Here is a 17,041-nt window from a genome sequence, read left to right on the forward strand (position 1 = left end):
CATATGTCTATTTTTGTTCCAATACCATGCTGTTTTGATGACATAGCTCTGTAGTATTGTATGAAATCTGGGAGGGTTATTCCTCCAGCTTTGTTCTTTTTCTTCAGTAATGCTTTGGCAATTCTGGGTCTTTTGTGATTCCAGATAAATTTTAGGATTATTTGTTATAGCTCTGTGAAAAATGTCCTGGGTAATTTGATAGAGATCTCATTGAATCCATAGATTGCTTTGGGTAGTATGGCCATTTTAACAATATTAATTCTTCCAATCCAAGAGCATGAGATATCTTTACATTTCTTTAAATCATTTTTAATTTCCTTAATCAGTGTTTTATAGTTCTCTGTGTATAAGTCTTTCACCTCCTTGGTCAGGTTTATTCCTAAGTATTTTATTTTTTGATGCAATTTTAAAAGGGATTTTTTAAAATTTTCCTTTTCTGATATTTCATTTTCAGTGTAAAGAAATGCAACTGATTTCTGTATGTTAATCTTGCATCCTGCTACCTTGCTGAATTTGTTTATCAACTGTAGTAGTTTTTGTATGGAGTCTTTAGGGTTTTCTATATATAGTTTCATGTCGTCTGCGTATAGTGACATTTTTATCTCTTCTCTTCCAGTTTGGATCCCTTTTATTTCTTTTTCTTGTCTGATTGTTATGGCTAGGACTTCCAATACTATGTTGAGTAGAAGTGGTGGGAGTGGGCATCCTTGTCTTATTCCAGATTTTGGTGGGAAAGCATTCAAATTTTTACCATTGAGTATTATGTTGGCTATGGGTTTGTCATAAATAGCTTTTATTGTGTTGAGATATGTTCCCTCTATACCCAGTTTGGTAAGAATATTTAATCATGAATGGATGTTGAATTTTATCAAGTGCCTTTTCTGCATGTATTGAGATGATCATGTGATTTTTGTCCTTTCCTTTGTTGATGTGATGCGTCATAATGATTGATTCGCTTATGCTGAGCCATCTTTGTGATCCTGGGATGAATCTGACTTGATCATAGTGTATAATCTTTTTTATGTGTTGTTGGATTTGGTTTGCTAATATTTTGTTGAGAATTTTTGCATCTATGTTTGTCAAAGATACTGGCTTGTACTTCTCTTTTTTGGTAATTTCTTTGTCTGGTTTTGGCATCAGGGTGATGGTGGCTTCACAGAATGAGCTTGGGAGGGTTCCCTCCTCGTCAGTCTTTTGGAAGAGTTTGAGAGGGATCAGTATAACTGCTTCTTTGTATGTTGGGTAGACTTCCCCAGTAAAGCCATTTGGTTCTGGACTTTTGTTTGTAGGGAGTTTTTTGGTTTTTTTTTTGTTGTTGTTGTTACAGAGTCTATTTCACTTCTAGTGACCAGTCTGTTCAAGTTATCTATTTCTTTTCTTTTCCCTCCTTTTTCAGTTTTATTAAATAGAAGCATTACAGTTCAACTGCACATACACATTATTTCTTCTTGATTCAGTGTTGGTGGACTGACAAGTGGAATTCTATAAAGTAAAGCAATCAGTTTGAAGATAAGAGAATCCAAGTTAGGGTAGAAGATCAGCATGAGGATTCCCCATGAATTTCCCTGGAGGGGTATGTACGTTCCCCTCCATCCCATACACACACACCCACAGACATACACACAAATGTACACACGTAGACACATGCATATACACCCATAGACACATATACATGTGCACACACAGACACACACACACACAATGTAGCTTTACCCTCATAAATAGTGTACAAGGCCCTCCTACCCTTGTACTGCAGTCAGAGGTTTTACTTTTTCCTATTTTTGGAATAAAAGGAATGTCCAGGCCCAGGGCAGGGCTAGGTGATTATACAGTGAGAGACTGGGGGCGGGCACCCACATATGATGGAAGGGAGGAAACCTGGGTCTGGACCCCTGATTTGTAATTTCCATTCCTTGGCTGCTGAGCCAGCTTTTCTGCTTTCTCCCCGAGGTGGGGGCCGAGCTCAGGGTGAAATTCCCCGCAGTGTTCCTTGACTGGTCCTCATAGAGGTGCTCTGACCCTCTGGGGCAGGGAGGGGGTTGTGAGGGTAGGCAGAGGTAAGCTGAAAAGGGGGCAGCCCAGGTCTTATCTCCTAGACACTCAGCCCAGTAGCCAGCATTTTCAGATGTTCTAAGCTGCTTGGGGAAATACGCTCTCTCATTGCCATTTTGGAAAATGCTGTGTAGGAGGAGGGATGGAGCAAGGGCAGGGAGGAGAGAAGAGAGCACGTGCGAGGGCAAGGCTGACAGCTGTGTCGGCAGAGCCTGCAGCACTGGTACCTCCATCTGCCGGCAGCACACGGGAAGGAGACCGTGTCCTGTCGAGGGGCTCTTCCCCCTTACAAATACCTAGAGGTGCCTCTAAGCCTGACCCCCTCTGGCCTCTTTGTGTGGTTGCAACAGCAGGAGAACAGAAGGATTCTGGTGGGAAGAACCCAGTTAGGGAAGTGTATCTTTTCCCTTGAGTGATGAGGGGAGCCTCAGGAATCAGTCCTATCAGGATGGTTGGAAATGTAAACTGAGTTGGTTTTAATTGGGACAGAAAGGTGGAGCACATAAAGCTCCTTGAAATAATGATGGGATCCAGAGGGGAGGTGGAGAGCGGGAGCCAGAACCTTCCCCACCTTCCCCTCCTTTGTTGGCAGCAGGAATCCTCCCTGGAGTGTAGACAGTCTCAGCTTGGAATTCGCCAGCGGGAGGCAGGTTGCAGGGATGGAAGTGGGAGGGATGGGCCACAGGCAGCCCTCCTTCCCACTCAGTCTTCTCTGTACCTAATGAGCTGTGATGCCACAAGCCAACGCGTTGTCTGGCTAGGCTCATTCTCTGTCGGCTGATTCTTGGGAGCTATGGGGATGAAGCAGCTTGGTGTACTGCAGATAGCCAACAGGGGCCCAGGGTGGATGGAGATGAATGTATCTCTCTCGTTGTTCAATATTTATCTCCGTGGAAGCTCTGGGCATCCAGCCTGGGTGTGTGTATGTGCACGTGTGTGCACGCGTGTGCAAACATTCATGCCTGCAAAGGGTCAGGAAGACCCAGGTTGATTTTGTTGCGAAGATGTTTGGAGATGAATCAGGACACAGTTCGCTCTGTAGTGAGGCTGTCCCTAGTGCCTGCCCTTAGAGGCTGCAGATGTGTCTTGGACTGTAGAAAAGCCCTAACTAGATGGAGGGACAAATGCTTAGAAAATGGAGAGCATCTAGCTCTTTTCTTTATAATTTATTGTTTTGGGCACTTCTGGAACGCCAGTCCCCGCATGCCCAGCCCCCGTGCCATCCATAGCCATGTTACGCCTGAGATTTTGTGCTTTTTCTAGCTTTGACACCTGGCATATTTCTTGGTTTGTTTTTAAGCAAAATGATCAGGATGATCATAGCCATTATCTCTTGTGCATAAAACATTTCGCGTTTGAAAGTTTACATCTATTATTGCATAGAATTAGAAGGTACCTCATTTGCATGTGAGAAAACTAAGGGCCAAAGAATTCAGGTCACATTGGACCTTGGACTGAAAGCCTGGTCCTGCCAAATTCTCTTTCCATGGATGGCACTGCCATTGGGACCACCTTCGTAGGTACAGTGGATGAGGTGACCACCTAGTGGGCAGCCTGGGAGTTTAGAGATGCTCCTGCCTCCATTACAAAATCTCCGTTACTGCTTGAGGTTCTCCCCTCCCTTGGGTGGAATCTGAGAGGTCCATTTGGACATGGATTCATAATCATTTGCCCTTGAGAAATGGAGGCCTTTGACATCCCAAAAGAAAGGGAAGAGGAGAGAAAAAATTGATCACCTGTCTCTATTTCCCCTTTTTTTTAATGTTCCACACCTGGTAAGTTCTTCTCGATGTCTAACCTAATGAAAACCTGTCATCTGTGCAGTTTAGTAGCAAAGGAAAAGCACTCCAGCCAGGCATTCTGTGTGCTCACTTAATCCTGAGGATTTCAGAGCTCTCAGCAGGCAGGGGAAACCCTTGAGCCTTCAACCCCTCCTCCCTCGCGCTATCTTCACCAGGCATGGGAGATGTAATTTAACTTGCAAGTTAAGCAAAGGCTGTGGGAGGCCCCTGAGCTCAACTTGAAGGGAAAGAGGATATTTTTGCCATCTACAGGAAGAAAACTCATTTCCCAGTGCACCTCTGTCCCTTCCTCCTGTGCAGATGAGCTTAATTTTCTTCCCCTCCTAATGAAGATGGATCAAAGCCAAGCTATATATTCAAGGGGGAGCCAGGCAGGGGAGCTGAGTGAAGGGGTGAGGGGGCAGAAACAGAGCTGCTCTCATGGAGAGGAAGTAATTACTTTTAAGAGAGAGCAAAGGTAGGGAAGCCCTTGGTAATAGAATGTCAAGCTCCAAAGGTAGGTGGCTAGAAGCTAAATCAGATCACAGGGACTTTCTTTTGTTCATTCATTCATTCATTCATTCACCAAATATCTATTGGGCGCCTACTGTGCACAGGCAGAGGTCCTAAGCAGGCATCAGGAGAGGGCCCAGCTCTCCATAACCATAGCAGGGCTCTAGTAGCTGGATTAGGGACAGAGAGAGGTGGGATCTGGAAGGTTCAAGCCTCTTGTCACCAGGATAAAGCATTTGCAGAAGTACCACTAAATAGCTGAACATAGTGACCTTTTGGATTTAGGATCCGTTGCTTAAAAATCAGCAGCTATTGACCCCAGCCGTATGTGACCAGTTTGTCTCATCATGGGTTAAATAGAAATGTTGTCCTTTACGAGTCACTCATTGCATTTTTCTCTGACTGAGTTCTGTCCTCAACCTCAAAAATTAGATTAGCTCCTCCTTTTCAGTGTCTGTTGACATCACAGAATTGCTGTAACAGCAGACTATGATGTCAACAGAGTGCCTGGTGCTGCTGACAAGAACCACGCTGATCAGACAGGATTCTGTCATCCGAAGACAAAACTGGAATAATATCAAAAGTCAGAGGAACTGAAATTTGATATCAACAACAAAAATCTTGGCAGTGTAAGGTGACTGTGGGTCTGGAGCCTCCTTTGCTGGAACCCTTCTCAGACAACCAAGGACTTAGTGAGATTGATTGGAGAGCGGACCTGCCTGGAGGCAGGGGCATGGAAGAGATGAGCTTCAGAAGGCCCCTGCATGGGGGGCCCTTGCACCCTAGGACACGGAGGACATTGTGAAAGGGGAGATGTGGCCATCTTCGGTCTCTGGAGAGTTCAGAGTGGCTAGCGACAATGCAAACCCCCTTGCCTGAGCAGATCTGACAGTCTCCAGCTGGAATTTGTCATATGGCATCTGGGAAGATTTTCAGAAATAAACACATGGTGACCCCCTCTGAGCCCCACTTGCTACCCTTTTCCTCATAAGCTTTGGGAAGAAGCTTTCCTTCCATTTCAACCTGGCAAAGAAGCTAGTTCTCGCCACCAGCCCCAGCTCCACGACACCCACGCCCACTTGCTCCTCACCTGCTGGGCTGCCCCACGCAGAGGACAGGCAACCTGGGGCCGTGTGTAAAGGGACCGTGCAGGGGGACGCTGCAGAGAAGCCTCATTCATTCTGCTCCCGTCTGTACAGAAGGCTGGGCAGGCTGAGAGGAGAGAGAGGAGACTCGGTCGGTCAGTCTCAGCTGCTCGGAGTCGGCGACAACATGCGGTAGCAGCCCGTGAATCTGGAGCTTCCTTTAACCCTTGTGCCCACGGGATGGCAAGGGTCTCTCGGAAGCAGGTGGATTTCAGCCCCAGGGCCTGTGTTCTGGGTTAGGAGTTGGGGAGGCAGGGGGGGCTGTCTTCCTGCAGGTGGGGCTGGCATGGGTTTGCGCTGTGCAGACAGGGAGGCAGCTTCAGATGCCTCCGCCCGCCCAGCTACTCCGTGTCCTTAGCTCAGCGAGGTCGGACTACCTGGAAGTTGTACACCTGCTCCGCGAGCATCCGTTTCTCCGTGTTTGCGTTTGCTCCTCGGGGACCTGAGCTGAGAGGATGCTGTGCCCTGCTCGCTTATTCTGCCTCTGGGACTCTGCCGGGCAGCACTCCGGCTGAGTGCTGGGAAGCCACAGGCCCCCTAGGGCACCTGGGCACCCCTACCACCACCCAGGGAGAGGCCCTCCCCCTCCCCAGCGCCGGAGCCAGGAGGAGGGGAACCAGCAGTGCCAGCCGCTGCACGCCTGGAGCTTGGCCACGGAACTAGGAGCGGGACCGAGGACTTACTTCTCAGAGGGATGGTTCCGAGCAGGGTGGCTGGCTGGTCCTCTGAGGCTGCCAAACAGGGGACAAAGCTGCCAAAAAGATGTTGAAGTTTCGAGCTGATCGACGGGTCAGGTAGGGATTTCTTCAGTGAACCATGAGTCAAGTTAAGTGAGAACTGAGTTGGCAGCTCATCGGATCTGGGGGCTTCAGAGTGAGGGGCTGGCCTGACGTGACCTGGAGAAGGAACAGTAGTTAGGTCAATGGATGCTGCATTGCAGTGCTTGTGAAGGGGAAGCTATTTTGAAATTGGTAGCGCTGGGATGGAGTGAGGATGTCATTGGTAGGGGTTGCTGGGTTGGAAAGTCTGGGGCAGGGAGCAATTTAGTGTCCCCTGTAAGACTTGTGCCGGCTGACAGCAGACTGTGTGTGTGCCTCTGTGTGTGTGTCTGTTTGTCTGTTCGTCTGTCTGTCTATCTGTACCAGTGCCTGCAGGAAAGTTTCCAGCAGAGTTAGCATGGGGTACATGCAGAGCAGAATGGGCCAAAGGGGACTGGGGGTGTCAGGGGGGCAGATGATCTGTGCCACTGGGAAACAAGAGACCTTGGTGCTTCAAGGGTCTTACTGGTCACAGACTGCCTGCCTGCCCCACTACCCCTAGACGGGGCAGAGTCAGGGATGAGGGTGACTGAAAGTAACTATTCTTCCTTGCAAAGGTTCCCTGTGGCTGAGTTGAGGAGAGCATCCTTATTGGACCTGGGGAGGAGGGAGGAGTAGAGTTTGAGAAGCAGGGAGCGGGTTATCAATGTGCTAGAGTTAGAACCCAGGCCGAGTGGATACTGGCCAGGTTTAGGGTCCTGGCCGGCAAGTCCAGGATGCAAAACCGGGATTTCCACATAGGCTGTAGCCACTGCCCACTGTTCTTCTCTGTCTAGTACGTGTCTTTGGATTCAGTCTGAATATGACTGGTTTGGACGCTGAAAAAAAAAACCCTTTGTTATTGTCTTTAGTTTCAGCAGATAGCCTAAGGGCTGGGACGTGTCCTGGGCTAAGGAAATGGGCTCTCCAGAGGTTATTTTACCTTTGATGCAGCTGAAGGGACCACACAGAGGTCTCTTTCCCCTGGTGCTAGCTGACCTGCCACTTGCCAAGCAGAGTGCTGGCCCTTCGCTGTGGGAGTGCCTGGTGGCCCCGTGTTAGGAGCCTCGGTGCCGCCTCAGCAGGCTCCATCCAAGCACCTGCTTCTGGGGGTGGACTGAGCATGCTCTGGGCTCTCACAGTATCTCTCAAGGGGAGTGGGTGGGTGATGGAGACCGTAAAACTCTTCCAGCCCCCCACTGGCTGCGTGCTTGAATCTCCTACAGCTTTCTTGCCAGGTGGTCCTCTGCTTGCAGAATCCATCTCAAATGGCCGCCATTTACGACTTAGACCCTCTGCACCCCCCTCTCTAAGCTCTGTCTGTTGCCCTTCCTCCACAGTCTCCCTGCAGAACCACCAGGGAGCTAGCCTGACGGCCAGAAGAGCCACAGCAGGACCTCCCAGAGGAAGTCCTCCACAGTACTGCTCCCATCTGCCTCTGCACAGACCCCACCCCTGGTCCATGTCCCCCGCTGCCGTCCAGCAGACTGTCCTCACAGTACCCCACTCCCTGGCCATAGCATCCCTTAATTCGATCTGACTGTTGAGCCAGCCCTAACCTCCATACCGGATAGCTCCTGAGGTCTCAGCTACATCGCTCAGCCCCTCAACGGGGAGGCCCGGGACTTGGAGTGGGCGTGGGGCCCAGCCTAAGCTCAAGGGTGGAATTTCTGAATCTCTCATTTCACTGAAAGAAAGAGATGGGACATAAAGCAAGAGAGGAAGGAGTCCAAGGTCACAAGAGAATTCTTTCAGCAAGTAATGAGTGAGCAGTTTTTGTGTGGAGCCCCTGGGAGGGAACCAGCCATGCGCAGCCTTGATTATTGGAGCCCCTCCCCCCTCCGCACATACATGCCCAGGATGGCCACTGAAAGGGTTAAGTGGGGCTTCTTTCCAGGCTGGGGATCTCCAGTAAGTAACTGATGCTGCCTGTCGGGAAAAGGTGTCCTCCCCAGCCAGACCCCCTGCAGCTGCTGCTGCCATAGGTCAGCCCTCCCTCTTGCCACTCACGGTCCTGCTGGAGGACAGAAAGACAGTCTCCTGTGGGGTCAGCTTCCCTGCCACTGCCCAGGACTGTCCACCCTCTGGCCTGTGTCTCTGACTTCTTCGTCTTGACCACAACTTCTCGCTTTCTTTTTTTGCCTCTACAGCCATAATGAAAGACGGAACACATTTCTACACCCATTGACTGGCCAGGTCCCAGAAGAAAACAAAAAATTTGACTTGAAAACGTACGTTTGCCCCCGACTTGCTGCTTCGCCTTTTCCTCCTTAACCACCATCACCCTGCTGCTGCTGTGCAGCTGGGAAGAGGGAGGCACGGGGAGGTGGGGACAGAAAGGAGAGCGGGAGGGATTTAGGATCGCTCACCGCAGTTCTGAGGACTAGAAACTTCTGAGACCCATCTGCCTTGAACCCTCATTCACTTTTCCTGGAATCTTGCAGAGCTCAGGTCAGTGCATCCCATGGGCTGAGTTAAACAAGTGGAGCAGACCTAAGGTTGGCATATCCATCACCCAGGGGCCTCTGAGGGCAGTAGTGTGGGGATGGGATATAATCAAGGACCCAATGCTAATTCTCCTCACTGTGGACCTCAGTAAATGAGAGGGAAAAAAATAATTTAATGTTTCTCATAGTCCACTGGGCCACTGGGTCTTTTAAATTAAAAAGAAACAGAGTTCCAGAGTCCTAGACTCTAGGTTTTTAAAATAAATTTGTGGGAAAGAAAAAGGAGATTGTCCAGGGTTACTGGCATATAATCTCAGAGGAGCAGTGGCAGAAGCTGGGATGAGCCCTGAGAAGCACTTAGGGGACCTAATGTTGTGCTGATGCTGGGGCAGTGAGTGGCAGGGTTGGCAAAAGGGCTGGGTGGCTTCCATTGTTTCTTGGTTCTCACTAGTCTCTTTCTTGTCTGGTCAACTTGGAATCAGATCGGCCTTGGACATGTCCAATAAAGCAGGTGGGAAACGCCCGGCTACCAACAACAGTGACCTGTCCAACCACAACATGGTGTCCGAGGTCCCTCCAGAGCGGCCCAGTGTCCGGGTGAGTCTGGCCCCCAAGGCAGGCCGTGGGGCAGGAACCCTGGGAAGCGGCTGGGATTTGGCCTACCTCTCTGTTTCTGCAGGCTCCGAAGAGCAGGTGGAGGTGAGGCAGGGGTTGTGGAGAGCGGGAGGGGAGGAGGGCTCACACCAGAACCTTCGAGAAGACCAGCGTCTGAACCGGGGCCCTCAGCACTGTTAGCATTTTGGGCTGGATAATTCTTTGTGCTGTGGGACCAGCCTCTCACTGCAGGACGTTGAGCAGCATCCCTGGCCTCTACCCACTAGATGCCAGTGACACCTGTCCTGTGAAACCAGAAATGTCCCTCTGGACATTGTCAGATGTCCCCTGTGGGACAAAATTGCCCCACCCGCACTGAGAACCTCTGATCTTGGAGAAGAGCAAAAGGAGGACCCGTCAACTTGGAGTTCAGAAAGGGAGGAGGGAGGAAGAAGTAAGCAGAGAAGAATGTTGCAAAGAGGTCCAGGAAGATAGGGGCTGACAGCATCCCTGGGGTTTAGCAACATCGTGGTAACGGGAGACCCTGACAAGAGCAGTTCCGGCGGTGCAAGGAGGGCAGAAGACAAAGACAAACTGGAGAGGGCTTAAGAGGAGATGGGAGGGCAGATGCAGGAACGCTGAAGAGTAGAAACTGCTCTTCTAAGAAACTGGACAATAAATGGTGGTATAGTCATCAGATGGAGGGCTCTTCCAAAAGCAAAAATGGACTGGAGCTAGGTGTGCAATGAAGATGAATCTTGAGAACATATTGTTGAGTAAAAAGCAAGTTGTAGCCTATGAAAAGTATGATACCGTTTATGTAAAATGTACGAACAGGAAAAGCAAGACTGCATTTTTATAGATGAACTTGCAGGACGAGCGCATCTCCCTGGGCGGCAGGCATGCGGATTTTGGGTCAGTGCTTGCCTCTAGGGAGGAAGAAAAGGTAATGAGATCGGGGAGGGGCCCCTAGGGCGGTTCAGCTCTGTTTGTCATGTTTTATTAGAGGGAAAAAAACAACAGCACAAATGGTGATTCAGTCCCTGCTTTTCTGAAATGTTTGAAATATTTCCAAAAAGATATGTTTAAAGAAACTCAGCTGCCAAGGGAAATGGGGTGGAGAGCGGGAGCTTGGAGATCCTTGAGATGGAGGGAGGTGTTCTTTGTTCGTTTTGTTGTAAGATGTTCAGGGCAGGAGGGGAATGACCCATTAGATAGTTTCAGGAGAAAGGGCACAGCCAATGAGTCATGTTTCTCAGGAGACAGGAGTCAGACCCAGAGGTGCTGTCAGCCCAGAGCGGGGAGGCACCCTCTTCCTGAGGCTGCGTGTAGAAGTTACACGCAGCTGGGGGTGGGGTTCTAGGAAGTTAAAGACATTCCGACCTGATGTTTCCAACTTGTGCAGGGAAGCAGGAGGTAGGGTCTTCTGCCGAGAAGAGTAGGGTGGGTGGAGAATATGTCCATGGGTCAGCGATCAACAAGGGATGTTTGGAATGTTGCCTGGTAGTATTGAAGGATCATCCGAGGTCCTGGACCGAATCAGCGGCTCCCGTCCACAGGTGTGTGTGGTTTGCCTCCAGCAGTGCACTTTGCCTGGCAGGTGGTTGGCTTGACCTAAGGTTGAGGGTTGCTGGGAAGCTGTGGCAGAAAGATGAGGAGGCAAGGGTGCTGAGGGGTTGGCAGGAGACTGGCTGAAGCGGTGAACTCCTGGGAGCAGCGTGCAGGCTGCCGAGAGCAGGTGACACCATGCCAGATGACGGACTGAGAGAACAGGGGAAGGTTGAGGGGCTCGCCTGTTCTCTGGGGGGTGATGACTTCTTCAGATAGTTGATCTCCACCATTGTATGTTGACTTTTCTAACTAGTAAACCGCAGGAAGTCATTTCATTCCCCCATTTTGGAGGTATTTTGCAATAAACCCCAATTTCTTCTTTCCTTCCTTCTACAAGTATTTACTAAGTGCTTATTTTTAGCTGAACACCTTGCTAGGCTCTGGTGATAAAGTGATGAGCAAAACAAAGATTCTACAAGGAATGCAGACTAGGGAGGGAGATGGAAGACTCACAGCTCCGTTGCGGTGCGCCAAGCTTCAGACTCCGACAACATACTGAGAAGAGGGAGCCTCTGAGTACTCTGGGGAACAGAAGGTTTCGTGGAGCAGGGGGACCTGCACTGGGCTTTATAGGATGAATTGGGATTTGATAGTGGACATGGGAGCAAGGTGAGCAGAACCCTAGGGGGATGGGGGAGAACCACTGGAGTTTGGTGTGACCAGAGGTGGGGCCTTGTTGGGTGCAGTGGCCGAAGGTTGGTGACAGCCCAGCCAGATCTTACCGAACTGACCTTGTGTGCTGTGCTGGGGATCTGTGTTCTCTTCTTAGTGATGAGAGGTAGTGAGACATTTTAAGCAGGAGAGTAATGTGATTAATATTGTGTCTCAGAAAGAAAACCTTACTTTGTTACAGAGGGTAGACAGCAAGAAGAGGGGACCTGCAAGGCAACGGCGGTGGCATCTGGGGGGAAAGAACAGGCTTGAGAAGCCTGAAGAAGGTGGACTCATCGGCCCCGCAGACATGTTCGTGTAAAGGAGTCGCGGGGAGGAGGGACAGCGGCAGTGGGTCAGGGTTCTGGTTTGGGCCACACACCCAGATGAGAAACACAGAAGAACACATTTGGTTAGAAAGAGGATGAGTTTGGTTTTGGAGCTTATTCAACCCTGGTTGGACAACTGGTTACCCAATGGACTGGGATTAGGAGAGAGGTCTTAGCTATAGACTAGGAGTTTGCAGCCCATGGCTAATATCTGAGGCAAGGGGTATGCGTGAGATTACACAGGCGCAGTGCATGGTGGGAATAAAAGAATAAGCTTGAGGACCACCAGCGCTTTGAGTAGAGGTGGAGACTGAGGAGGACGGGCTACAGATGGACAGGAAGGAGTACTGTCATGGAAGCCACTAGAAGGGTTTCAGGAAGGACGGAAAGGTTCATAATCAGGGACCGAGTGACCTGAGTTCAGTGACGTTGCAGGAACCATTTCAGAAGAGAGGTGGAGGAGGTTTAGGAATAAAGGGAGGAGAGGAAGTCAGGACTTTTCTCGGTAGCCTGTCTCTGAAAAGAAAGAGAGAGAAGGGAGGGAGGTGTTACCTGACGGTGGACAGCGGGTGTAGGGTGAAGGGGCCACCAGGTGTTTGTGGGTGTGCGACAGAGAGCGCGAGGAGAGGGAGAGAGAGGCAGAGAAGTGCTTTAAGATGGAGAGACCTGGGTGCGTTTGCTGAGGAGAAGAGGCCAGTGGAGGAGGAATAAATGAAGACAGGCTAGAGAGATTATCAGTGAAGCAGAGCCCCAGAGGAGACAGCGGGCTGGACACGTTAGCCTTGGGAAGGCGAAGGACGCCTCTTCTTTTGACATTGAGGGGAAAGAGACAAGGGTAATGGTAAGGGCAGTTATTTTCTAGGTAAACGGGTGTGAAATTGAGGAAGTGCGTGTCTGATTATCTCAATTTTCTTGACGGGGAGGATCCAGGCCACAGTCGGGCAGGCAGAGGCGGGAGTGTTGCAGGGCTTGGGAGAATGGAGAGGGTGTGCACTGGAGCTGCTGTGTGGGGCTGAGTCCGGCTGGGATCGGGGTGGGCCGTGGTGGCCTCCTCTGCACCATGGTGTGATTTTTCTTCAGCAGCACCATAGTCTGGCTGTGAGTACAGGGGCAGGGGATAATTTGGTTAATCTGGGATTTGGGGTTTCAGAGAGGATCAGGCAGAAAGTCAGTGGATGGGGTGTTTGAGGGTGCAGTTAATCTAGTCCGCCAGGGGGCCTAGGCTTTGTAGGGAAATAACTAACACCAGGAGGTAGCTGATGAGTCCCGAGGAAAAGGGGAAGGATCTAGGAGCTGGGAGTAGCAGTGGAGTCGAAAAGCTGCTGTGGTTGAGTGATGGAAGGAGACAGCCCAAGATGGGGTACGAAAACCGATGATGTGAGTGGGGAAGGGGCTTGGGGGCTGGCCAGGTCTAGGGTGTAGCTGTTGGGGAGCTGCTAGGGTGGAGGTGGAGGATTTGGTTGTTGAGGACATCAGGGTAGTTGAAAGTTAGACCACTGGGTGGGTCATCCTCTTCTTTCGTTGTGGAACAATAAAATTGTCCACAGTGATGGCAAGAGTTAGAATGAAGGGGATGATGGATATCCAGATCCTTAGACACTGAAAGAACGATCCAGAAGCTGATCGTGGGGAGAAGGGCTAAACAGAGAAAGATCAGCGGTGCTTCGAGAGAGAGAGAGATTGTTGCCAGAAGGTGGGGAGGAATGGTGGTGTCCCTGTGGCAATAAAGAGCTACGAGAAGGCCCATGCATCCTCCCTACTCTGTGGTGTGTTGGACCTTCAGGAGTGAACAGGACAGGGGAGGGTAGAGCTCAGTGGTAGAGGGCACGCTTAGCACGCGCGAGGCCCTGGATTCAATCCCCAGTTCCTCCATTTAAAAAATAATTAAATGAACCTAATCACCTCCAACCCCTTTCCCGCAAAAAAAAAAAAAAAAGAAAAAAGAAAAACTGAACTAATTTTAAAAAACCTTATTTTAGAAAAAGTAATCACGGTGAAAAAGAGTATGAAAATGAATATATGTATATTCATGTGTGACTGAAAAATCGTGCTGTACACCAGAAACTGACACAACATTGTAAACTGACTATAACTCAGAAAGGAAAAAAAGACCCAAACAGAAAAAAAAAGTAAAAAAGAAAAAAAAATTCCCCCTTAAAAATAGAGTGAACAGGACTGAAGGATGATGATGTCGGTGTGCACTTAGCACTTAGCAGTAAGAAAAGAGCCAAAGGATTGAAAGTCTGTGCCCTTGAGTCAGTAACAGATCTAAGATTCTCACCTGGGCCTCTTCCCCTGACGGCCCCCATCTCGAGCGATGCAGCTCCCACCAAGGCTGGTCGCCTCGCAGTCACATCGGAGCAGGAAGGAGGCGAGTAAGTTAAGGTGGCTTCTCTCTCTGCCGCCCCAGGCGACCCGGACATCCCGCAAGGCCATCGCCTTCGGCAAGCGCTCGCACTCCATGAAGCGGAACCCCAATGCTCCTGTCACCAAGGCAGGCTGGCTCTCCAAGCAGGTGAGGCCTCCTCTGCCACTCTGCCCACCTTGACCCCCAGCTTTGTCCTCAGAGCGCCGTAATTCCTCTGTAGTTACAATGATCCGAGTATATTTTCCCGTGTTGTCCTCCCACGAACCTATAGTGGTGTATCCCTGGGAACAAATCTCCTGATTTTATAAAGGCTCAGAGAAGTTGAGTATCTTCCCCTAATCACACAGAGAAATTAGTGTCATAGTTGGGAGTCCAGCCAGGTCTCCTGACAGGCAGACGCAATGACTTTGAAACGTGTGAGGTCACCAGCCAGTGCTGGCTCAGTCAGTCTTGCTCTAAAGGGACGAGGGTGTCCCCTGTAAGTCTAGGGGCCCTGCGGTTCTGCCCGTTGACCTTGCCGCTACCCCTGCCCGCCCTTCTGCTCACTCCTTCTGGCTCATCGCTGCCCTGTTTGTCTTCCCTGGGGGAGGCACTGAGGCCCGGAACGACAGGGCTGGAAGGTCGCAGGCAGTAATGCCACGTCGTCCCCGCCGCTGAGGGCTCTCGGGGTTGCTGCCACTTGTCAGTGGCAGAGCTGCAACCCGAGGCAGGCTGTCCTTACAACAGGGCCGCTGTCCTTCCACTGCACGCCCAGCTCACAGACCCTCCTGTCTGTCTCTCCCGGGTGTCCTGCAGGCCAGCTCCGGGGTTAAGCAGTGGAACAAGCGCTGGTTCGTCCTGGTGGACCGCTGCCTCTTCTACTACAAAGGTGAGCTGGCCCCTGGTCGGGCCGGGGCTGCGGAAAGCCTTTCTCATCCCGCCCTGTCACTGGGCTCTGTTTCGGATGCATGTTTCAGGGAGGCGCCAGGGCAGGTATCCCCACTGTGGTCTCCAGCACCAGCGGGCGTGACAGTGGGATAAAGACAAAGCTCCCTTGCCCTTTTCACATTCAGCGATATTTACCAAGTACTTACTAGGATTCAGGCAGAGCTCTAGGTTCTGATTGGTGGTGCAGTGGATGAACAAGACATTCTTATGACAGATGGTAAAGTCCAGGGGAGGGGATGGGAAGGAGAGGAAGAGGACGAAGAATAGGAAGGTTTAGTCTAGACACCACTAGCAGGTCACCTGCTAATTGGAGCTTGTATGTTGATCAGCCTCCTGTCCCACTGGAATGTAGGATCCTATCTGTGCGGGCAGGAGGTCCTGGTCACTTTTGTTCACTGCTGTATCCACAGCACCCAGAACAGCACATGGCACATAGTAGGTGCTCAGGCAATGTGGAATCAATGAATATCCCCCAGCTTCTGCCCTCTGTGCTGCCCCAGTGCTCACTCCCTACCCTCCCCACTCTGAAAAAAAAAAAAGGAGGGCAAAGATCTAATAACTGGTACAGCAGCCTCTAGGAAGTTATTTTTAAAATACGTACAGCAACAATATGTAAAGGAGGGCAGAGAGGAAACTAGCAAGCGCTGGTGACAGCGATGGTCCCGTCACACTGATGCAGCACGAGGAGACCGACTTGGGCACCAGGAGGAGAGAGGGTGAAATGATTTTGCAGCAGGAGTGGCTGTGTCCTTTCCCTCCATGCCCTGGGGAAGGCAGAGTCCTGATTTCTTCAGCCTCCTGGGTGCAATTCAGTGAATCATTAACTTTGGCAAACAAAGCTTGTACCCGGTGACCCCCCACAGCGCTGCTGTCCCTGTGCCCTGAGTTGCTGCCACCTGAACCCTGGGGAGAGAGATCAGGTGGGGGCTGCCTGTGCAGGGTCTACCCAGAGGGAACCCTGAGATTGAGGGAGAAGAATCTGCTCAGGCTGGGCCCCGGGACATGGGGCCACTCTGGAGCCAGAGTATGACCGAAGCTGGAGGAAAGGGGTGGGGGGTCCTCTGCAGAGGAGACACTCCGGGCCTGGCGTGAGGACAGAACCTTAAAAAGCTCTGATCTCATGGGGCACGGCGATGGGAGGGTCTCTATCCACTGAGAGCTCTCAGGACACCCCCTAAACACTGGACCCACCCAGGCAGGGGGCCCGTCTCCTCCTGGGAATGACAGCCTCTGCTTTCCCGAAGAAGCTCTGGGTTCCCAGCCAGAGCTTCAGCTTAGCCCTTCCTCTGGGTCCCAAGCTGGGGTCTGCGCAGGAATCTGGGCCGCAGGCCGAGAAGCTTGTACAGGTGATGAATAAGAGCAAAGAGGGGGCCAGTGGAGTCTGTAACCCCTAAGAGATTTCTCCTGAACCCTAGTTGAGGGTTTTAGAGGGTCTCCAGCCCCTGGGAATAAAGAGCCATCCCAGGGAAGTGGGGAGGGTCTTGCCATGGCCTTCCAGTTGGCCCGTAGCTCAGAGTTCCCACACAGCACCCCCCTACCCCCTGCTCTTTCTGGTCTCCTCCTGACAGCTGGGGCCCAGCTAGCTAATCCATCAGGCTCCTTCAGAGATCCAGGATGAATTATGCAACAGCCTGATTGTTAGCCTGATCCCGGGGACCAGCAGGCCGGGAGGCCACGCAGGGGCGTGTCTTCCTGAGCAGACTTGGGGACTGTAAAGGGGAGGGGACTCGTCAGGAGAGGACAAAGCCAGCTGCTGGGAGAACCTCAGAGACAGCTACCCAGAGGAGCCAGAGCCAAAGAAGCAAGTGTCCACTCTACTGTGCCCT

The 17,041-nt window shown here is 51.0% G+C and overlaps 1 protein-coding gene across 6 annotated transcripts in view; it reads left to right on the forward strand.

The window, feature by feature from the left end:
- The window catches only part of PLEKHA6 (pleckstrin homology domain containing A6), a 136,582-nt gene that overhangs the window by 87,552 nt on the left and 31,989 nt on the right, over positions 1-17,041 (forward strand). For all 6 annotated transcript variants that reach the window (XM_072948391.1, XM_072948389.1, XM_072948392.1 and 3 more), the window contains exons 4-7: positions 8,439-8,519; positions 9,218-9,332; positions 14,331-14,435; positions 15,084-15,156. In XM_072948391.1, coding sequence (XP_072804492.1) covers positions 8,439-8,519; positions 9,218-9,332; positions 14,331-14,435; positions 15,084-15,156 — 374 coding nt within the window. The remainder of the gene's footprint in view (positions 1-8,438; positions 8,520-9,217; positions 9,333-14,330; positions 14,436-15,083; positions 15,157-17,041) is intronic.

This window comes from Vicugna pacos, chromosome 23 (genome assembly GCF_048564905.1).
Source record: "Vicugna pacos chromosome 23, VicPac4, whole genome shotgun sequence".
Lineage (NCBI taxonomy): Eukaryota > Metazoa > Chordata > Mammalia > Artiodactyla > Camelidae > Vicugna > Vicugna pacos.